This window comes from Macaca mulatta, chromosome 9 (assembly GCF_049350105.2).
Source record: "Macaca mulatta isolate MMU2019108-1 chromosome 9, T2T-MMU8v2.0, whole genome shotgun sequence".
NCBI classification, from domain to species: domain Eukaryota; kingdom Metazoa; phylum Chordata; class Mammalia; order Primates; family Cercopithecidae; genus Macaca; species Macaca mulatta.
Genome location: NC_133414.1, coordinates 79,253,212 through 79,276,992, shown reverse-complemented (window position 1 = coordinate 79,276,992; position 23,781 = coordinate 79,253,212). Strand labels below are relative to the sequence as shown.

The window sequence follows — 23,781 nt, the reverse complement described above, 5'->3', positions numbered from 1 at the left end:
ATAGCCCAAAAGTGGAGACAATCCAAATGTCCATCAGCTGATGAACAGATAAAGGACATGTTGTATATCCATTCAATGGAATAGTATTCAGCCATAAAAAGGAATGAAATCCTGACATGCGCTACAACATGAATGAACCTTGAAAACATTTTGCTATGTGAAGGAAGCCAGTCACAAAATGACAAATGTTGCATGATTCCATTTACATAAAATGTCCAGAAGAGGCAATCTATAGAGACACAAAGTAGACTGATAATGGCCCGGGGCTTGGCGGAGGTCAGGAAATGGGAAAGGATTCCTCATGGTACGGGGTTTCTTTTTTGAGTGATGAAAATGGCTTAGGATCAGACAGCAGTGATGGTTATACAATCTTCTGAATATACAAATAAACACTGCATTGTATATTTTTAAATGTAAATGTTACAGTATTTGAATATACCTCAAAAAGAAATGAGGACAACAGGATCCAATGAACAGGTCGTTCTGATCATGAAATAAAACATCTGCAAGGCTCTTAGCACAGCGCCTGGCAGGTAGTTTGTGCTCAGTAAGTAAGAGATGCTGCTATAAGGATGCAAAAATATTGTTTTTATTTGAGAATCTGAAAAAGATGTGCTTCAGCTCTGTCATCCCTGGAGGAGAGAAATGACCCCTGGATTGCATTTATTCTAACAACCCCTGGACAAGGAGACAACTGCGTGTGCTATCATGGGCTTTGGGACTTCCCCCCCCAAAAAAAAAAATCTCCTTCCTGGCAAGTCAGTAAGGAGAAAAGAAGCCCATATTCAATTAAAATCAAAAGTAAACCCCACACAGAATACAATCAAATGACACACAGTCAACAATTTGAGATATTAAATTATTTTAATTTAACCGATGACTCACCACAAACATATACATACAAAAGGGAATAGAAACAGCAGCCAGGATGACACTAACAGTGTGGCCACCAATGGCTCTAAAGGGACCACAGCTGGTCCGAGTGGAGGAGGCCATGTGGCCAAGCCAGACCTTGGAGAGGCCTGGGCAGGCCCTGAGGTCTTCCTGCAAGGAAAGCAGCAATCAGTCCCTTTTTGCAGATAAGAAAACAAAAGCCCAGAGAAGTTAAGAACTTGCTCAAAGCCACACAGTAAGTAGGCAAAGGGTGGACCTTGACTTCTTCTTGAGAACATCGCCCTACAGAGAAAGTCCAGAAACCCGGATCTGCTGCTGCCTTTAACTCAGGTGTCCTTGGGCAAGTCACGTGTGAGGCCTCAACCTCCCTATCTGTGAAACGCAGAAATGAACACAGGCTATGCCTCTCCAAACGTGGGATGCACAAAACTACTCTCAAGGTTATCTTCAGGTGTGATGAGATGCCAGACAACCCAATCCACCTGCAGCAGGGCAGAGGGCGAGGGGGGCCGCAGCTGGAAACTGCGAGAGCTGTACCCGCTGAACCGACAAGGCACCCTGGGGATAGAGGGCTTCAGTTACCGACTGACCAGATTTCTACAGTACCTTTCTCCTCATCACACAATCTTTCGGGGCTTGATAGAGCAAGGAATCCATCCCTGTAAGCAATGGTTTCTCAGAGCAGTTGTTTGTCTTCCTGAGCTCACAGATGCATGACCAATGGGACCCAGGAAACAGCAACAAACGTCGCCAATCAGTGCCTTGTGCACCATGTCTTCCCTGGACAAACACCACTGCCTGGAGACTGGGAGCACAAGAATCACTTGAACCCAGGAGGCAGAGGTTGCAGTGTGCTGAGATGGTGCCACTGCACCCCAGCCTGGGTGACACAGTGAGACGCCATCTTGAAAAAAAAGAAGCATTTAGGCTGGGCCTTAAAGTATAAGAAGGGCCCAGACACATGAAGAACAGGGAAGAGCATCCCAGGCAAAGGGAACAGCATGTGCAAAGGCCTGTGGCTAGAAAGGCTTAATAGTTCAAAGGACTGATAGTCTGGGCTGTAAAGATGAGGGAAGCCCCAAGCTACTCAAAGTGCAGTCAGAGAATTTGGCAAGTGTCAGGCCATCCACAGCTTTGTGGTATGAGCTTGGGTTTTACTCATTGCGTAGAAGAAGCCAATGAGGGTTTAATACAGACAGAACTGCTAAAGGTCAGCACTGGAGTCCCACATTTGACAGATGAGAACCTGGCCCTACAATGGGGAGTTAGAGCGAGGACCAGAACCCCAGCTTCCTAATTTCTGGACCACAGCCTCCTATAAAACAGAACTCTCATCTTTTCACATCACCCAACTTTACTTGGTGTGAGCCCTGTCCTGACAGAGCTGACTCCACCCAGCGCCAGGCTTGGCCCCTTACAGGCATGACCTCCCAGAGCAGTGGGCCTCAACGGGGGCAGTTTTGCCCCCAGGGGACATTCGGAAATGTCTGGAGACAAACTTGGCTGTTACAACTGGGGGTGGAATGAGGGCAGGGGGTGCTACTAGTGTTATCAACTGAATGTATGTGTCACCCCAAAATTCATAGGTTAAAACCTAATCTCTAATGTGATGGCATTTGAGGTGGGGCCTTTGGGAGGTGATAAGGTCATGAGGGTGGAGCCCCATGGACGGGATTAGTGTCCTTATGAAAGAGACCCCCAGACCAGTGCAGTGGTTCATACCTGTAACACCTATAATCTCAACATTTTGGGAGGCTGAGGCAGGAGGATCACTTGAGCCCAGGAGTTCGAGACTAGTCTGGGCAAGATGGCAAGACTCATCTCCATTACAAAAAAAAAAAATTTAAATTAGCCAGGCATGGTGACATGTGCCTGTAGTCCCAGCTATTCAAGAGGCTGAGTCGGGAGGATCATTTTAGCCTAAGAGTTTGAGCCACTGCACTCCAGCCTGGGCAAAGGAGGGAAGGAGGGAGGGGAGGGGAGGGGAAGGGAGAAGAAACCCCAGAACATTCTCTCAAGGAAGGAAGGAAGGAAGGAAAAAGAGAAAGGAAAGGAGGAAGGAAGAAACCCCAGAAAAGTCTCTCCCTGGCCCCCCAACCACAGAGGACATAGAGAGAAACATCTGTTAATGAACCAGGAAGCAGCCCCTCACCAAACACTGAGCCTGCCAGTGCCTTGATTTTGGACTTCCCAGCCTCCAGAATTGTGAAAAATAAGTCTCTGCTGTTTATATTTTGCTATAGAAAGCTGAATGAACTAAGGCATCTTGCCTCAAGTAGGTAGAGGCTGGGATGTTGCTAAACATCTTACCAAGCGCAGGACAGCCCCCCAGAACAAAGAATTATCCAGCTCAAAAACCAAAGGCGTCAAGACAGACAAGTGCCCACCCAGGGATACAAAGCCTTCATTTTAAATAGGTGCAGAGCCCTCAAGGGAAGAAAGCCCTCCCCAGGGGCCACAGGAGAGAATAGGGAGAAGGGTCATTCTTGGCCTCCCAGGAACCCCAATCCAGAGAGAGCACGTCTAGAGGTGGCATGCTAGGCAGAAGGCTCCAAGTCCCCCCTCACCACAGCACACCACAAAGGAGGTAGAGTTGGGAAAGGTCTGTCTCCTTACAGAGGAACTCAGTCCCCTTGGAAGAGCAGCACAGACCCTGCAGTGGGGACCTCTAGCCCCCTCTCCTGCCTGGCAAACTCCCACCTGCTTCCCCCAAGAGGCAGGGAGCCAAGGATGGCAGATCTGAGGCCTCAGTCCTTGCGGCAAACACAGCCAGGCAGCCCCAGCCGTCTGGGGGCTGCTGTGTGAGAGCGACTCCCTCCCCTACGCTCTCAGAGTTGGACTGTGCCAGGCTGACCCTCAGGACTCGCCAGGCCAGGAAACATCACAGCAAAACACACTCCCCTCAACCCTACCAGGTGCCGGCCTCAGCTATGGGCCAGGAACTACAGGCCTACAAGCCCTGGTGAGGGCCAAGATCACCATCCCACCAGGCCAGGAAAACAGCTCCCACTCCAGTCCCTGGCTGCCCCCTTTCAGTGTAAGAATGTGCTAGAGAGATGTCTGCCTCCCCTCCAGACTGGGCACTCCCGGGCACATGCACTGCCCGTCAGGCAGGGCACACACAACAGCTGCTAAATGTATGTTTTTTTTAAAAAGGAGCCAGTGGTAATTTCTGAACCAAGAAAAGGTTGGGATTCAGTGAGTATCTATTAAGTGTTGGGATTCAGTGAGTATCTACTAAGTGTTTCCTGAGTACTCTTGTTCAGCAAAGGGGTTGCAACATCGGGTCCCTGCAGGTGTTGGACAGGAACATAAACACAAGAAGGGAGTGGAAGCCTTGGTCAGGACCCTGAGCAACTGCTCACCAGTCACAGCCTGGCCAGGTCCCCGGGCTTGGCTTCCGGTCCTTGGTTTGGCCTGTGACAGGGCGCCATCTGCCGGCTAGTACAGAAGGAAGCAAGCACTCAGCCAAAGTGCAGGCGGGCCTGGGAGGGAGGAAAGGTGGACACACCCCTCGCACTAGCCTTGGTCTCCCTGTTTTGATTCCACAGCTCCCAGCCTAGCTGCTCAGGTCCCTCCCCAGGAGCACATCACATCCATGTCCGTATTCATCATCTCCCACACGCACACATCCAGAGCCCTGCCAGGCAATGCTCCTGTCCCATCCCACGGCAGCCACCAGGACAGGAAGCTCCAAATTGTAAACAGTAAGCCAGTGATTCTCAAAATACAAGGCAAAGAAGAATCAGACACAGTTCATGTTAAAATGCAGATCACCAGACCCTCTCTGAGATTCTTTTTTTTTTTTTTTTTTTTGAGACGGAGTCTTGCTCTGCCGCCCAGGCTGCGGTGGCACGATCTCAGCTCACTGCACCCTCTACCTCCCAGGTTCAAGCAATTCTCCTGCCTCAGCCTCCTGAGTAGCTGGGATTACAGGCATGCGCCACCATGCCCAGCTAATTTTTGTACTTTTAGTAGAGACAGAGTTTCACCATGTTGGTCAGGCTGGTCTTGAACTCCTGACCTCATGATCCGCCCTCCTCAGCCTCCCAAAGTGCTGAGATTACAGGCATGAGCCACGGTGCCTGGCAAGATTCAACTTTTAAAGCTCTAGAGCAGGGTCCATGAATCTGTATGCTTAACCAATACCCAAATGATCCTGATAGGAGAAACTCTTCATGACCTTGGGTTAAGCAGACTTCTCACATACAATACCAAAAATACCATCAATAAAAGAAAAAACGATAAATAAAATTTCATCAAAATTAAAAATGTGAGACAGGCAGGTGGCACGCACTTGTAGTTACAGCTACTCTGGAAGCTGAAATAGGAGGATCTCTTGAGCCCAGGAGTTCCAGGCTACAGTGTGCAATGATTGTGCCTGTGAATAGCCACTGCACTCCAGCCTGGGCAACATACCCAGACCCCACCTCTAAAACACAAAACTAAAAAGAAAAAACCCAGTGTTTTTTAATGGGCAAAAGATTTGAATAGAGATATAATCAAAGACGAATGGATAGCCAACAAGCACATGAAAAGTTGTACAACATCGGCCAGGTGCATTGACTCACACCTGTAGTCCCAGCACTTTGGGAGGCCGAGGCAGGCAGATCACCTGAAGTCAGGAGTTCGAGACCAGCCGGGCCAACATAGTGAAACCCCATCTCTACTAAAAATACAAAAATGAACCGGGCATGATGGCAGATTCCTGTAATCCCAGTTGCTTGGGAGGCTGAGGCAGGAGAATCTCTTGAACCTGGGAGGCGGAGGTTTCAGTGAGGCGAGATTGTGCCATTGCACTCTAGCCTGGGTGACAAGAAGTGAAACTCTGTCTCAAAAAAAAAAAATGTTCAATATCACCAGAGAACTGTAAATTAAAACTACAACAATATACCTCTTAATACTATAAAAAAAGAAAAAATAAATCAAACTACAATGAGATACATTACACCCTAGAGAATGTACAGTTATAAACATACTGAGTGTTGAAAAGGATGTGAAGGAACTGGAGCTCTCAATCTCTTTGGAAAAGAGTGTGGTAGTTTTTTATAGTCAAACATATACTTAATACATATAGTTGGCTCTCTACACCTGTGGGTTTTGTATCCACGAATTCAACCAAACACAGAAAATATTGAAAGTAAATAAATAATACAAAAGCAATACAACTATTTACATAGTATTTACATTGTATTATGTACTATAAGCAATCTAGAAATGATTTAAAGTATACAGAAGGATGTGTGCAGGTTAGATGCAAATACTATAACACTTTATATAAAGGACTTGAGTATCCTTGAATATTGGTACCTGTGGGGCTCCTGTAACCAATCCCCACAGATACGGAGGGGCAACTATACAACCCAGTAATCCTACTCCTGTGTGTTTATCTGAGAGAAATGAAAACCTTACTGACCAGATGCTGTGGTTTGTGCCCATAACCCCAGCACTTTGGGAGGCTGAGGCGGGAGGAATGCTTGAGCCCAGGAGTTTGAGACCAGCCTCTCCCACACAGGGAGACCCCATCTCTACAAAAAATACAAAAATTAGCCAGGTACGGTGGTGCACACATGTAGTCTTAGGTACTCAGGAGGCGAGGTGGGAGGACGCTTGAGCCCAGGGGGTGGAGGCTGCAGTGAGCCAAGATCATACCATTGCACTCTAGCCTGGGCAAAAGAGTGAGACCCTGTCTAAAAAAGAAAGAAAAGAAAGAGAAAACTTTGCTTCACAGCAAAATCTGTATGCAAATGTTTACAGGCTTTATTCATGATGTTAAAAAACTGGAAACAGTCCAAATGTCCTTCAGTAGATGAAAGGATAAATGGATCATGGAACACCCACACCATGTAACGCTATTCAGCAGTGAAAGGAATGAACTACTGATTCCCACCAAACACAGATGAATCTCAAATACATGATGCTAAAGCGAAAGAAGCCAGGCTCAAGAGTTTATTTACTCTATCATTCCATTTCCATGATATCCTAGAAAAGGCAAAACCACAGGGATGGAAAAGAGATCAGTGACTCCCAGGTACCGGGGATGGGGAGGGTTTGGCTGCAGGGGAGCACAAGGTGATAAAAAGGTTCTGAGTCTTGTTGTGGTTGGTTAAAAAAACATATGTTTGTCAGAACTCAACTATATACTAAAAAGGGTAAATTATATATATATATATAAATTATAACAATAAAATATATAAGGTCAAGACATGGCAGAATCATCTGGGAGGCTTGCTAAAATCCACACTACCAGCCCCCACCGTCAGAGATTCTATTTTCACAGCTCTGGAGTAGTACCCATAAATCTGCCTTTTTTTTTTTTTTTGAGATGGAGTCTCGCTCTGTCACCCAGGCTGGAGTGCAGTAGAACAATCTTGGCTCACTGCAACCTCCACGTCCCAGGTTGAAGAGATTCTCCAGCCCTCAAGTAGCTGGGACTACAGGCATGCATCACCACGCCTGGCTAATTTTTGCTTTTTTTTTTTTTTGGAGACACAGTCTCACTCTGTCGCCCAGGCTGGAGTCCAGTGGCACAATCTCAGCTCACTGCAAGCTCTGCCTCCCGGGTTCAAGTGATTCTCCTGCCTCAGGCTCCCAAGTAGCTAGGACTACAGGCGCCCGCCGCCACGCCCAGCTAATTTTTTTGTATTTTTAGTAGAGACGGGGTTTCACTGTGTTAGTCAGGATGGTCTTGATCTCCTGACCTCGTGATCCGCCCACTTTGGCCTCCTAAAGTGCTGGGATTACAGGCATTAGTCACCACGCCCAGCCATTTTTGCATTTTAGTAGAGACGAGTTTCACCATGTTGGCCAGGCTGGTGTCTCCTGACCTTAAGTGATCTACCCACCACAAGGATTATAAGCATGAGCCACCGTGCCCAGCTTGAATCTGCATTTTTTTTCTGAAATTAACTGAGGTTTTATTTTTATTTATTTTTGGCAGCAGGGGGCACCAAGTCTCGCTCTGTCGCCCAAGCTGGAGTGCAATGGTGCGATCTCAGCTCACTGTGCAACCTCTGCCTCCCAGGTTCAAGCAATCCTCCTGCCTCAGCCTCCTGAGTAGCTGGGAAAACAGGCGCATGCCGCCAAGCCCAGCTAAGTTTTTGTATTTCAGTAGAGATGGGGTTTCACCGTGTTGCCCAGGCTGGTCTCGAACTCCTGAGCTCAGGCAATCTGCCCGCCTCAGCCTCCCAAAGTGCTAGGATTACAGGCGTGAGTCACCGTGCCTGGCCTGAATCTGCATTTTTAATCAGCACTCCTACAGTCCTGATGTTGGTTACCCAGGACCTACCCTTTAGAAAATCCTGCAGGAGTGAAGGAACTGATGGAGGGACATTTGCCCATGAAAGCAGTACATGGGGGCTGTCCCTATCGTTTCATTAACTTGAGACAGCCTAATAATAATGTAAATATTAGATACAAAAGTAGATGTTCACCTCTGATTATTTTGCTCCTTTTCAGGAACAGTGTGGGCTCACTGTGGTTCCAAGAAGACCTGGGAGGAGAGGTAGGTGTGCGGGTGGGCAGAGGCAGGAAGAGGGAGGTTCACATCATTGGCTTAGTTCTGTCAGCCCTCCTCCTCATCTCCACCCCCATCCCTCAGGCAGGCAGCAGGGTGGATGGGGAAAAGCAGGGCTGTGCACTACGCTGACCTATGAACTCTGCTCCCCCTCCAAACAGCTGTGTCACCAGCAGGTCACCTACACTCAGCCTAGCTCCAGCAGCTATAAAACAGAGGAAAAGTACTGCAAAAGCAACGCAGGAGATGAGGGAAGTTGAATACCCTTATACAACAAAACACGTAAAAACACCAGATAAAATGCTGGAACCTGGGAGGCAGAGATTGCAGTGAGCCGAGATGGCACCACTGCACTCCAGCCTGGGTGACAGAGTAATACCTTGTCAAAAAAAAAAAAAAAGAAGAAAGAAAGAAGAAAGAAAGGAAGGAAGGAAGGAAGGAAGGAAGGAAGGAAGGAAGGAAGGAAGGAAGGAAGGAAGGAAGGAAGGAAGGAAGGAAGAGCGAGCACACACTGGATAAAAGATGTTTCTCACATCTTTGTTTCCTCATCTGTAAAATGGGGGTATTAACATCACCTCTGTCATAGGGTTATCACGGAAGATTAAATGAGGTAAAACCAGCAAACTGTTTACCACGATGCCTGACATTTAACAAGAGCAAGTCCAAAAGATCAAAAATAGAGAATCTGAGTCCAGGCGTGATGGCTCACGCCTGTAATCCCAGAACTTTGGGAGACCAAAACAGGTGGATCACTTGAGGTCAGGAGTTCGAGACCAGCCTGGGCAACATGGTGACACTCCCATCTCTACTAAATATACAAAAATTAGCTGGGAATGGTGGCAGGTGCCCAGTTGGTTTTTGGGGAAAGCTAAGGCAGGAGAATCACTTTGAATGCAGGAGGTACTACTTGGTAACAAAAAACAATAAAATCATAAAAATCTACTACCTGATAAGACAAAAAGCAGTTTCGTCTTTGCCTGGGCAATGAATTTTTTTAAAAACAAAAATAAAAATCTCCACTAAGATTCTGAAACCACAGACCTGTTCTTACTTAGGGTTTGAATATTCACATTCCTTAATTCATATGCAGAAGCCCTTAGGGCTGAAACATTAACAGAAGACGTGCTTCTAGGCTGGTCACACTCAGGCATCTGACCAAAGCAATCACCACCCCTTCGGAGGACACAGCCCCGCAACCCAGGATTACACAGATAGTCCACCAGGCAGGAGCACAGGGTCCAAATTATTATATAAAGTCTGCCCAGAATAACCTACTGTGAGCAAGAGTCAGCAGGAACAACAGATTCAAACCCTCAAGAATGTCCTGTTATAGACAAAACAGGCTGGGCATGGTGGCTCAAGCCTGTAATCCTAGCACTTTGGGAGGCTGAGGCGGGTGGATCACTTGAGGCCAGGAGTTCAAGACCAGCCTGGCCAACACGATGAAACCCCATCTCTACTAAAAGTACAAAAATTAAAAAGTAACCAGGTGTGGTGGCACACGCCTGTAATCCCAGCTACTTGGGAGGTTGAGGCAGGAGAATTGCTTGAACCCGGGAGGTGGAGGCTGCAGTGAGCTGAGATCACGCCACTGCACTCCAGCCCAGGTGACAGAGCAAGACTCCGTTTCAAAAAAAAGAAAAAGCAGTAAAGATTTAAAACAAGTATAGGCTGGGACAAGAGGATAGCATGAGGCCAGGAGTTTGAGACCAGCCTACGCAACATAGTGAGACCCCATCTCTACAAAAGATTTTAAAAATTAGTCGGTATAGTAGCAAGTGCCTGTAGTCTTAACTACTCGGAAGGCTGAGGTGGGAGGATCACTTGAGCACGGGAATTGAAGGCTGCAGGGAACTATGATTGCGCCACTGCACTCCAGCCTGGGTGACAGAACAAGACCTTATTTCTAAAATGATTAAAGAAATAAAAAATAGAGCATAAGAAAGAAATAAGATTATTCCCTTAAATCGGATTTTTTTTTTCAGTAAGAAGCAAAAGATTCATTGGATCTGAAGAGAAACCAGAGTATATTATATCAGATTTTTTAAATAGAACTTTTTCTCGCCCAGGCTGGAGTGCAGTGGCCCGATCATGGCTCACTGCAGCCTCAACCTCCAAGACTCTTGCAATCTTCTCGCCTCCGCCTCCCAAACTAGCTGACACTACAGGTGTGTGCCACTGCACCTGGCTAATTTTTTAAGTTTTATTTTTGGTAGAGACGGGGTCTCTACCAAAAATATAAGCAGTTAGCATGTATTGAGTACCTGCTGTGTACTAGGTGCTTGGGGGCTCCCAGGGATGTGTGTAGTAGAGTCTCAGGCCTCAGGCCTTTTCAAATCCTGCTCCTCTGCATCACGATCATTCTTTAAAAGCCAGCCCCCATGCACACAGCAGAGCTGGGAGCCTAAGACCCAGAGAGGAGCGGGGTGCAGGGAAGCCTGGCCCGCAACCACAGGCTGGAGGGAAGGGTGGGGTCAGACTGAAGCCCCTCAGAGGCCCAGGACCCATGGAAGCCCAGATGGAAAAGGGGCAGGGAAAGAGAGCCTGGCTCAGGGGAGGGAGACAACCTAAGGGGCAGTTTGCAACTCTGCATGCTCCTTAGAAGCATCTAGAAGATGATGCTGGGGAGGGGTGAGGGGCTGGGAGGAAAGCAGCTTCAACTCAAGGTGAGGGCCTCCCAGGGGCCAAATGGAAAGGAGCCCACATCTCCAGGGATGGAGAAGCCTGGAGTGGAGTGAGAAAGGCTGGGATCTATGCCTCCAGTTACAGGAGGAAGCAGGCCTGGCTCCAGCTCTAGCCAGTGGTGCCCCAGGAGCACTGGGGCAGCGTTCGAAGTGCTTACCAGGGTTACTTGCCTGAGTAAGGTGAGAGTAAGCCTGTAACTGAGCTCTTCCAGCCCAGTCTCTACAGGCGATCTCCCACTCTGCAGCAACACCTGTGGCTCTGGAGCACCACCCCGGGAGGGAACCCAGCAGGAAGGGAAAAGCCAGGGAAGCCTGTGCCTCTCCCAGGGGCCTCGGCTTTGAGAATGAGTTACCCCTGAACTCTCATCTGTTGTCGAGATGTGTGTTATTTCCATAGTGGCAGGTAGCCCTTTCCCTAAAATCTGTTCTCTAATTTTAAGAGTAATACGTTCATTATAGAATATTTAGAAAATGCAAAAATAGTATTTTCTAACTCCCATTTGCATATTGGTTATTTCCTTCCATTTTCTTTCCTACATACATGCACAGGTTTAACATAATTCGTATCTCACCCTACGAATTAGTTTGGCATTCTTGATTTTTTCCGATTCACATTATATATGAGAATGTGCCAGTCATTTTTTGTTTTGTTTTGTTTTTTTTTTGAGACGGAGTCTCGCTCTATTGCCCAGGCTGGAGTCCAGTGGCACAATCTTGGCTCACTGCAAGCTCCACCTCCTGGGTCCACACCAATCTCCCACCTCAGCCTCCCAAGCAGCTGGGACTACAGGTGCCTGCCACCACATCCCGCTAATTTTTTTTGTATTTTTAGTAGAGACGGAGTTTCACCATGTTAGCCAGGATCTCGTGACCTTGTCTCGATCTCCTGACCTCGTGATCCACCCGCCTTGGCCTCCCAAAGTGCTGGGATTACAGAGCCACTGCACCTGGCCGAGAATGTGCCAGTCTTTATTCAATCATACAATGAAATATTATGCTCCATTGTTGATGACTACGTAAATAGCATTATATAGGCAGGGCACGGTGGCTCACGCCTGTAATCCCAGCACCTTAGGAGGCTGAGGCGGGTGGATAGCTTGAGGTCAGGTGTTCAAGACCAGCTTGGCCAACGTGGCAAAACCCCATCTCCACTAAAAAATAAATTAAAAAATTAGCCAGGCATGGTGACACACACCTGTAATCCCCACTACTTGGGAGGCTGAAGGAGAATCACTTGAACCTGGGAGAGGGAGGTTGCAGTGAGCCAAGATTGTGCCATGGCACTCCAGCCTGGGCAAGCAAGATGACTCCATCTCAAAAAAAAAAAAAGCATTGTATAGCTGTAGCCAAATTTTTTTACGCAATTTTCTGGTGCTGGATGTTTAGGATGCTTCAGATTGTTAGCAGTTTTACATGAGAACCATATGGAGTTACTTTATGATTCAATTCAATTACCATCTCCTCCAGAAAGCCTTCCCAGACTACTTCAATACCCAGCAATATCTCCCACCTCTGAACTAGGACAACCTGTGTTCCATCCGACACACCTTAGCATGGAGCCTGTGTGTCACTGCTCTCTGAAGACCATCTTGTGGGTGGTGGGCTGGTCTCAGGTCCAGGACTCTACTACACACATTCCTGGGAGCCCCCAAGCAACCAGTATACAGCAGGTATTCAATACATGCTAACTGCTTAGACCCAGCCCCCTTAGATTATATGAGCCTGGTCAGCTCCATTTCCTAAGGGTCAGGATTACAGGTGCCCACTATGGCCAGGTTGGAAATTTTGCTTCTTCTCTGGCCACTGCACAGGTACAAAGGATCCCTGTTATTCAGCCACAACTTTAAGACCCAGTCCTGGCTGGGCGCAGTGGCTCATGCCTGTAATCCCAGCACTTTGGGAGGCTAAGGCAGGTGGATCACGAGGTCAGGAGATCGAGACCATCCTGGCTAACATGGTGAAACCCCGTCTCTACTAAAAATACAAAAAAAAAAAAATTAGCCGGGTGTGGTGGCGGGCGCCTGTAGTCCCAGCTACTCGGGAGGCTGAGGCTGGAGAATGGCGTGAACCCGGGAGGCGGAGCTTGCAGTGAGCCGAGTTTGCACCACTGCACTCCAGCCCGGGTGACAGAGCGAGACTCTGTCTCAAAAAAAACCAAAAGACCCAGTCCCCTCCATATGAAAATCTTGAGCTTCAGGCAAGATCGCCATGGCTAAAGCCTCTCCCAACTTGACTAGAGCTTCACAGCAGTCATGACCCTGGCAATCACCAAAACCTGCTCCCACCCCAGGGCTGCATGGTAGAGACATGGCCCAGACTCTGGTGCCAGACAGTCAGGGTTCCAATCCCAGGCATGGCAGTGGTCTGGTAGAGACCACTGGCCAGAGAACTGCTTGGGTTCCTTGGTGGGTATGGCCCCCCGGCAGTGCAGGGGAGCTGGTCGCAGCATGCCCTGTCCTAGCCGCCCTGCACATTTCACCTGATGCAGGGTGCCCACTCTTCAGCTCACAGAAATGCCCACCTGGCCACCTGACCTTGCAATCTCCAGTCCACAGAGGTTGAAGTTCAGGGGGTCCTCAACACGACCTTCCAAGCTCTCCGCCTGCCAGGCACCATCCCTCAACACCTGCCCCAATGCTGCTGTGGTAATTGGGCAGGGTCTCTCCTCCAACTCAGGCACACCCCCGCCACTGCCTGGAGTGCCTGTTTCCTCACCGCTGCCCCCTGAAACATCCTCTCTCAAACAGCACCCACCCCCAAGCAGCTTCCCCAACGCCCCTGGTAAGAATTGTGTTCCCTCCCCTGCGGCCTCTCCACTCTTGCCACATCTGAGTGAAGTGGAGCTGCTGTGTCCCTATCCCCTGTGATGCTTTTTTTTTTTTTTTTTTTTTTTTTTTTTGAGATGGAGCCTAGCTCCATCACCCAAGCTGGAGGTGCAATGGCAAGATCTTGACTGACTGCAACCTCCACCTCCTGGGTTCAGGCAATTCTCCTGCCTCAGCCTCCCAAATAGCTGGGATTACAGGCGTGTACCACCACACCAGGCTAATTTTTTGAATTTTTAGTATGTTTTCGTATGTTGGCCAGGCTGGTCTTGAACTCCTGGCCCCAAGCGATCCACCTGCTTCGGCCTCCCAAAGTGCTGAGATTACAGGTACGAGCCACTATGCCCGGCCCCCTGTGACATTTTGAAGCAGGGGTAGGTTACTCACCACAGACATCTGTCAATTTGCACTGAATCCTCCACTGGAAGGCAGTAAGAAGCACACCCAGCACAGACCTGGCTGGCTGACACCCGCAGAAGGTGCATTTGCGAAAGGAAGGGCTTAGGTCCCACCGCCAGCTTTTGGGAATGAACAAAAATTAAAAATAATAGCTGCCATTAATTGAGCTCCCTATGTGCCAAACACCTTACAGACATTCCAATTACTCTTAACTGCCCTCATGAGGTAGACACAATTACCATTCCCATTTTATAGATGAAGAAACTGAGGATCTGAGAGGTTAAGCAATCTGCTACAGTACCAGGTGAGTGGGTGGCAGAGTAGGGATTCAAATCCAGGCCCATATGACTCAAAGCCTAGCTCTGAACCGCAGTCTCAGTGGTAGAGAGCTTTAAACAACCATATTACTGACCAGTACAGGATTCCAGAATTCCTTCACTGAGGGCTCACAGTCATCAGCTCACTAGCTTAAGGCTCCTTCCAAAGGCTTCCCTCCAACACCAGTGACAATCTTCAGTGAACCTGCTGATAGAAGAAATGCCTCTCGCCTTAGCTAAGCTCAGCAAACACTTCCACATGTTTACAAAGTGCCTGACACTGAGCTGGGCTCTGGGGCAGGGCAGGGGGAAGCAAACAACCACAGGGTCCCTGTGCTGTACAGATGCTGAAGGGGTGCTACAGAGGAGAAAGGGAGCAAAGAATGGATGAGGTAAGGTGGAGGGCTTCCTGGAAGAGGCAGTGATCAAGCTCATCTTGAAGGCTGAATGTCTCTCCACTTCCTGGACCACCTCTCTCTGCCTCTAACTGCCTTTCCAGTCTCTGTGACTTTGCTGAGGCAGTAACCACCATGGAAGGAAGCACTCCTTTGTGAGACAGACAGACAGACAGACAGACACACACACACACACACACCCCTACCTGCCTGTGAAATTCCTCTCTGTGTACCTAGCTCCAATTCTGCCTGCCTATCTGCAAGATCATCCCCAAGGCAGGACTGTGCTCCAGGCCTCTACAGTAGTGCCTGCACTCCAGGGGTGAGACACATGCACACACACACACACACGCACACAAACACACTCGGGCATGTGCACACACACACAGGCACACACACAGGTAACTGCACCGTATCCCCTGCTGCCCCTTGCACTTGGTGGACAGTCAATAAATATCTGCTGAATTCAATTAAATGGGATGGTTTGCCTAAATGCTTGGGAGTCTTGGGGTAATTGATGGAATAAAATGCCCTGGCCAATTCAAAGCAAAAAATACATAAGACACAATTCAAGAAAAATAGTGGAGTGTAAAGAGCTCTCCTAGCTGGGCAACCTCAAAGAAACCCATTTTGCCGTCACCTTTCTTCGATGACTGAGGCTTGCCACGCCCAGCTGGCTTCATTCACCCCAGGAAGCCTGTGAAGATTCAACAAGATAACATTCAGGAGGCACCCAGCATGGGGCCTGGCACACAGATGCTACTTGGCCAGGACCAGCTCTGTTTTTTCACCTAGTCCAAGGGTACACACACTCAGTCACTGGCAGTCAAAGGACAAGCAGGCAGGCCCCATCACTCGGTGGTTTTCAAACCTCTTTGACCAGGACCCACAGTAAGAAATGTCTTACACAAACTACACACTGTTGCAATGAAAGTTCTACAAAACACTTATTCTCAGGATGAGGTTGTGCACTGACACTTGTGTCTTTCATCTCTATTTCATTTCTAAGTTGATCTCACAACTGCTTCCAGGGAAGTTGGGAAAAGCCCTGCCCTCACTCACCCAGAGTGTCAGAGCCGCTCTCCACCGTCTCGTTGACCTTCCTTGCTACTCTGGCCACAGCCTCACCCATCTTCTTCAGCATGCAGACACAGGTGTCCTGCCGCCAGCCCCCAGGCTGGTCTGCTGCTCACAAAAGGACCTGAGCCTGGGGAAGATGCAGTGCCATGAAGTGCCTGCCTGTCAGTCAGGGGCCCACCCAGGCATCCCCCTCTAGCATCCTTCTCCCCCAGGACCCAGGCTGCCAGGAAGCCTGCAGGGAGGGCCCCAGGCCACTCACCTCCTCTTGCAGGGCCGAGAGCTCAGGCCACATCCAGCTTGGCCTTTGCACAGGCTGGTCTGCCAGTCAGAGGGTGGGGGCAGCTGGGTCCTACTGGTTTTCGGGGAGGATCAACATGTGTGACCTCACCAGACATGGGGACCAGGCCTGAGCCAGCAGCTAGGGAGGTGTGAGGACTCAGGGGTGTGCTGGCCTGTGATTCACTCTATAGGCGGGGCATTGGGAAGGAGGTAGGGTGCAGCCAACTGCAGGAGAAAGACACCTGTCCCTCCATCCCATAGCCTCTAAGCTGGTGCCCTGTCCACACCCCACCCAGGATAATTTCCTCAGCTCCCCTGTTCACTCCACCCGTATCTGCCTTGTGCATGGCAGGAAGTGGGGACATGAAGGCAAATTAGAGCCCTGTGAGCCCATCAGAACACACGGACTGGCAGTTGGCGGTCTGTAAGAATTCCTTTCCCATGTGCCAATAGGAAGGAGAGTTTACAGTACTAGCCTGTGTGATTATCAGCCTGATGCTGCGTCTTGCTGAGGCAAGAAAAGCGGGTGGCAGGGGAGAGGGGTGGGTGGAGATGGAAATGAGAGAAGAGAAAGCGGGTGGGGGAGGGGGTGGGTGGAGATGGAAATGAGAGAAGAGAGATTGGATCACTAGAGGAAAACAGGCTGAAAGAAAGGTGAGGAAGACAAAATGATAAGGTGTTAAGACATAAGGACTTGCAAACACCCTCAACTCCCGGTTTATTACAGAGAAGGAAATGAGCATAGAGAGGGGCTAGGTGACCTGGCCAAAGTCAAACTACAAGTGGCAAGAATCGGGTCAGCCCAGCTCCATATCCAGTGTTCACTTCTTTATAAAAATAGCAGCACCCCGGCCGGGCGCGGTGGCTCACGCCTGTAATCCCAGCACTTTGGGAGGCCGAGGCGGGCAGATCATGAGGTCAGGAGATCAAGATCATCCTGGCTAACACAGTGAAACCCCATCTCTACTAAAAATACAAAAAATTAGCCGGGCATGGTGGCAGGTGCCTGTAGTCCCAGCTACTCAGGAGGCTGAGGCAGGAGAATGGCGTGAACCCGGGAGGTGGAGCTTGCAGTGAGCCGAGATCGCACCACTGCACTCCAGCCTGTGTGACAGAGCGAGACTCCGTCTCAAAAAACAAAACAAAACAAAACAAAACAAAAAAATAGCAGCACCCCATGGAGAGAGGAATGAGCTCAAGTCCAAGGTCAGCACCCTGCTTTGCCCCCAGATCCCAGTCCCAGCTTCATAGACAGCTCAAGAAGCTCCAATGAACTCACTCCAAGGGCCAAAGGCAGAAGAAGGTGAAGGGCAGAGAGAAGGGGCATGGGGACAGTGCTAAGAGCTAACAGTCACCAAGAAAAAGTTCCCACATGGTCAACTGGACAAGCAGGGCAGGCAAGACCAAGCCAGGGTGGGCCAAGCCCACCCATCTGCTTCGGGGAGTTACTGTGAGTTTAGTATGTGTGTGTATTTCCACTAAGGAGGCTGGCACTAAAGGTTTGAGACACACGCATACAGAGCAGTGGGAAAACACTGATTTTGGAGACAGGTCAAATGCTCAACTCCCCCATTTATTAGCTGAGAAGACTTGGGAGAGTTTCTTAACTCCTCTGAGCCTGTTTCTTCATATGAATAGGAGATCTAGTAATACCCAACTTGTTAGGTTAATATGAGGATTGAACAAAACACATATACGAGCTAGCTCAGAGCCCAGGACACGTAAATACTCAATAAAAGTTAAGATGATAAAGCAGTGCACATGTGGATGTAACACCAGCATCTAACCCCAGTTTAATACTCATGTGACTCTGAACAAAACACTTAGGGAACTCATCTTTGAGGAATGAGTGGAATTTCTATCTCTCCCACCTCCAGGAAATCTCCTCTGATTGCCTCAGTGTTCTCTGCTCCCTCTGAGTTTCAGTAGCACTTAATGACTTAGCACAAGTCACCTGGATTATTTATGAGCTTTTAAATATACACTTGTCAGCCAGGCGCAGTGACTCATGCCTGTAATCCCAGCACTTTGGGAGGCCGAGGCAGGTGGATCACTTGAGGTCAGGAGTTGGAAACCAGCCTGACCAACATGGTAAAACTCCATCTCTACTGAAAATACAAAAAAAAAAAAAAAAAAAAAAAATGGCCAGGCGCGGTGGCTCACACCCGTGATCCCAGCACTTTGGAAGGCCGAGGTGGGCAGATCACCTAAGGTCGGGAATTCAAGACCAGCTGGCCAACGTGGTAAAACCCCATCACTAGTAAAAATACAAAAATTAGCCAGGCGTGGTGGTGGGTGCCTCAGGAGGCTGAGGCAGGAGAATCACTCGAACCCAGGAGGCGGAGGTTGCAGTGAGTGAGATTGTGTCATTGCACTCCAGCATGGGCAACAAGAGCGAACCTCAGCCTCAAAAAAAAAAAAAATTAGCCAGGCATAGTGGCACATGCCTGCAATCCCAGGTACTCGGGAGGCTGAGACAGGAGAATCGCTTGAACCCAGGAGGCGGAGGTTGCAGTGAGCCGAGATCGTGCCATTGCACTCCAGCATGGGCAACAAGAGCAAAGCTCCGTCTCAAAAATAAATAAATAAACAAACAAACAAACAAACATACACTTGTCTCCTCCATTGGCCTGTGGGCAGCTTGGGGGCAGGGAATAGATCTACACTGTGCTTCTCCCCACACACTGAACACAGGTGCTTGGTTAGTATCCCCTAACGGTGATGATCAACAGACATCATTTGTGTTTCCAATCTGAATACAGGTCAAGAGACTCTTATAACAAATCTAAGACACTGTCTAAATTGAAAAGGGTCAAAAACCAAAAGGCTAACAGTGCCAGGTGGCCAATCTGCATAAGGTGAGCCAGTGCAGGGCAGAAGGGAATAGAAAGGACTGTGGCAAACTGGACCCAACAACTTCACCATGCTGCCTCAAAGACTGTACCCCTAAGCCTAAATCATAGCCATGTTGCTAGCATCTTCGTGACTTTTTCTAGCCCCTTTATGAATGGGAAAGCTGAGGATCCAACAGGGGAAGCAAATCAGCTAGATGAAAACAAAAAACCCACGTATCCTAAGTCCCAGCCTCGGACTCTTCCCACCATTCCATGCTCCCTCCTTTCTCCATCTCCAATTCATCATCAATAATCATAAACATTTACTGAGTATCTCCTAGGTGTGAGGGATAAGAATGAAGAGGGAGAAAGAAATGCAGGAAACAGTTCCGACTTGTGATTCTGATGAGGAATAGCCTTCTGAAGAACAGCACTGAAGCAATCTTGGCCTCACAGCAGAGAGGGAAAGGAAGGGAAGCCACCAAGCTGCCCAGGGTCTGGGGTAGCCCTGGTGGGATCGCCTGGGCTGAACACCTTCAATCAGGCACTATGCCTGCAATTCTACTAGCTGCCACCGGGTGGGGGAGGTGGTGCCTTAGACCAGCATCCCCAAACTTTTCGGTTTCCTGGAAGACAATTCTTCCCACCGCAGGAGGAGAGGGATGAAACTATTCCACCTCAGATCATCAGGCATTAGATTATCATAAGGAGAGCACAACCTAGATCCATCGCATTCGCAGTTCACAATAGGGTTCAGGCTCCTAAGAGAATTGAATGTGGCCGCTGGTCTGACAGGAGGCAGAGCTCAGGCGGTAATGCTCACCGGTGCTCACCTCCTGCTGTGCAGCCAGGTTCCTCACAGGCCATGGACCTGTACCATCCACAGTCCATGGGTTGAGGACCCTTGCCTTAGACCACTGTAGAAAACTAGTCAGATTAAAAATTTCACCACCGGTGGCAAGTTCCCAAACATTCTACTATGTGGGTCAGAGTGGACACAGGCACAGGAATAGAAACATGTAAAGTCTAGGTGTCAGGGCAATTCAATCGGAAGAAGGGTCCCTTTTATGCCAGAGGATGGAGGATGCTCTGAGTACGGCACAGATGTGCTCTGGACCCCCAAAAGGTTCCTGCTGCCTAAAATCACCATGCTAAATTATTAACTAGCTAGGAAGCCATCCTCCCTTGACCTAAAACTGCCCCTTCCTCCACAAGGAAGAATTGTTTCATGAAGTCCAGCTGACAGGCCTGGGCTCCTCAGGGTACCTGGTCAATGCCATCTGCAGGGATGGTGGTAGTGGAGAGTCACAGAGTGTCCCGAAAGGGAGAAACAGACACCATCAGCCCACATGGGCCAGATCTCCACTTGGGGCACCCCAGCCAGCTGGCACTACTGGTCCCAGCCAGTCCCAGGCAATAGAGGGTAGGCCTTCGAAAATGTCAAGGAAAGTACTCCAAATCCCAGAGACGCTTCAGCACAAGGTCAAAGCTCATACTCACACTGCCTACATCCTCAAAGCAGGGCCCTCTCCACACACCCCCAACCCCGTTCCTCAGAGTGAGCATCCTGGTCCGGTGAAACGTTTAAATCCAGCAAACGTCTCCTGGGCACCTTGCATAAGGCCCCTACTGTAGGAGTAAAGGGGCAAAGATGGGGTATGGGCTAGAAGAAGCTTCCCACTGGGAGGCAGGATGAGCCTGATACTAGTAAGGCTACAGGGCCAGGCCTAAGGGGACATGAAGGCACATGGCATGGCCAGGGGGAAGGGACAGGGGCTGAGCAGCAGGTGCACAGAGAGATTCAGGAAAGAGAGACAGGGAGCCAATGGGCTCCCAGATTACTGAAGAAGGGAACTGCAGGCCTCTTGCAAGGCTGTCCTCTGCTTCTCTGTAGTGAACTAAGAGAAGTTTTTTGAGGAAGGCAGCCGAATCCATAGTTTCGCAGTTAACAGTGTTGTGAGCAGTCCCATTTGTAAAATGGAAATACCACTTTCCTCACTGGATAATTGTGAGAAGTAACTGCTATGTAACTTTTGGGAAAGGACTTTGCAAACCATTACATGTTTCCCACACCAAGGCATTACCAGTAGGTAATTAAACAGGTGCAGAGAGGAAGTTTGGATGCAATAAATTCAACACCAGACAAAAACGTTGTCCTGCTTTGTGGGAGCTGGCAATACAGCCCTCCTCTTCCTATAACCTGGTTTCACCTGGACTCAGGCTGGCTGGGGGAGGGGCGATTTTTGCTTAAACCCTGACCTGGCCCCCTGACTCCAACCCTTACCATCAAGAACTCTACCTTATCTGCAGTCCGGAGACCTCTGCAAAGGAGACGCTGCGACAGCCCGTCCCCACCATCTGCTCCTATATTTAGTTACTGGTGTTGTCAGTTGGGAACGTTAGAGCCTGGCAGCGGCTCGGATGGGCAACCGGAGCCTCCGGAGCCATGTGTGCAAGCTGGCCCTACCGCTGGCTCCAGCCCGGGCTCTGGACCATGCCAAGCCAGGGAGCGGGTGAGGAGGTGAGGAGCGACCCAAGCAGTCCCAAACCCCCCTTCACGTCAGAACGAAGTTGACCCACTTTCCCACCCCAGGGTAAGAAGCCCGCTGGGACGTGAGCGGGACCTGCTGGCTCCCCGTTTTTGTGGCATGGGGTTCGGGAAGCTAAGCGCGTGCTCCCTCGCTAACATCCTAGGCATCCTCGGACTGAGCCTCCAGCACTACGCAAGATGGCCAGGCAAGGGTCCCCCCGCCCTTTGTGCCAGGACCCGCCTCACCCCTGGTGCCTGCAGCCAATGGCACCTCGTCCGGCTGGCCCGGCAGGCGGGGACTGGGAGAATAAAGCAGGCAGAGGGAAGAACGCTAGTGATCGCAGAGGGCCCGGGGCTCCTACGCTGCCCAGAGGCCGAGAGGCACGTTCTGGAGCAGGCGTCTACAGCTCCCCAGAGCGGAAGCAAACCCCGAAAGTGTCGCTTAGGGGACGAAATGCACAGCAGCCTCTCCCAGCAAGGGCGCCTCCCGCGAGGAATGGAGGCCCGCCTGGGAGCGCTTCTCCGAGCTCCCTATTCCCTGGCACGGCTGCACCCACTGCCCGGAACCATCGGAGTCCAGCTGCAGTGAGCAAGCAAGAGCCCGCGCATGCCGGGCGCCTTGGCACCGCCAGAGCCTCCGCTGGTGCAACCGCTGCTCTTTTCCACTGGGTGACCTGGGGGAGGGGAGGGGACGCTGCAAAAATCGGGACACTTCTCGCCCTCTCTCCCCCAGCCCCTGCAACGCTTGGCCTTGGACTACGTTTACTTTGCGGGGCAAGAAGCGTGTGGTCCCGCTCCGGGCCGCTTTTGGCTCCACTTACGGCGACAATGCCTCCTAGCGCCCTGCGCCTCGCAGTCACGCTCCCTCCGCCGCCGGCGGCGCCCCAGGCGAGTTCCGAGCCGGCGGGGCGGGGCGCGAGGGGCTGCGGGAACTGCGAGCGCGGCCACTCCGCCAATCCCCGCGCCAGGACCGGCGCCGTGGCGGGAGTAGGCTGGGCCCGGGCTGCGCGCAGCCAATCAACGCGGGAGCGGCGCGCGCGGAGGAGGCGCGCGCGGAAGGGCATCCCGCGCGCTCCCGCCCGAAGGGAGTAACCGCTTTGTGTGCTGCCTCTGGAGGGAGAACGCCAGAGAGGGCGGAAATACGGAGTGGGACGTGCGGTACATCCCAGGATCTATAGGACCGAGGCTCCAGATTGGATTTTCTCGAGGGAATGGAGTTGAATTAGCCAGATCAGGGATACTTCGAAACACGTGAACATGGAGCATAGGGAACTTTTCCTATGATGACTTCGGGTGCCCATTGTTTTTAGTATATGGAAGGCTCTGTGTCTCGGCCGTGTGTCTCCAAAGCCTAATGTTCTCATCTATATAATATGACTTGAGGGGGGGGGGGGCGCGGTGGATACGCCTGTAATCCCGGCACTTTGGGAGGCCGAGGTAGACGGATCACCTGAGTTCGGGAGTTCGAGACCAGCCTGGCCAACATGGTGAAACCCCCGTCTCTACTAAAAATACAAAAATTAGCCGGGCGTGGTGGCTGGCGCCTGTAGCCGCAGCGATTCGGGATGCTGAGGCAGGAGAATCGCTTGAACCCGGGAGACGGAGGTTGCAGTGAGCCGAGATTGGCACTCCAGCCTGAGCGGACAGAGTGAGAATCTGTCTCAAAGAGGGGAAAAAAATATTTAATTCTGCCTCTACGGGGTCTAGGCAGTCAAAGAATGCACATTCCCTTGGGCCTTGATGGATATTTAGGGTTTACTTATGCCCTCTCCACCCCCAACAATATGTTAAAGTTCATCAGAATGTGATCTTATTTGGAAGTAGGGCCATTGCAGATGTAATGACTTAAGGTCATGCTGGAGTAGGGCGGGCCCCTAATCCACTGAGACTGGTGTTGTAAGAGAAGAGACATAGAAGGGAGGCACAGGGAGAACCACTGGTGGTGATGGCGACAGGGATCAGCTGATGCATTTTCAAGGCCAGCAGTGCCAAGCACTGCCAGCAGGGACCAGAAGCTAGGAACGTGCA

At 50.2% G+C, this 23,781-nt stretch overlaps 1 protein-coding gene across 7 annotated transcripts in view; it reads right to left on the bottom strand.

Moving 5' to 3' along the window:
* LRRC20 (leucine rich repeat containing 20) overlaps positions 1 to 22,647 on the bottom strand; it is an 87,075-nt gene extending 64,428 nt beyond the window's left edge. The window contains exons 1-4 of one of the 7 annotated variants that reach the window (XM_077945302.1): positions 22,575 to 22,647; positions 16,093 to 16,237; positions 14,731 to 14,843; positions 14,307 to 14,437 (exon numbers count right to left, since the gene is read on the bottom strand). Coding sequence is in view for 4 of the 7 variants with exons in the window: in XM_015147358.3 (XP_015002844.1) it covers positions 16,093 to 16,174 (82 nt within the window). In the remaining 3 variants the exon portion in view is untranslated. 7 annotated transcript variants of the gene reach the window in all.
* Positions 22,648 to 23,781: the final 1,134 nt, after the last annotated feature.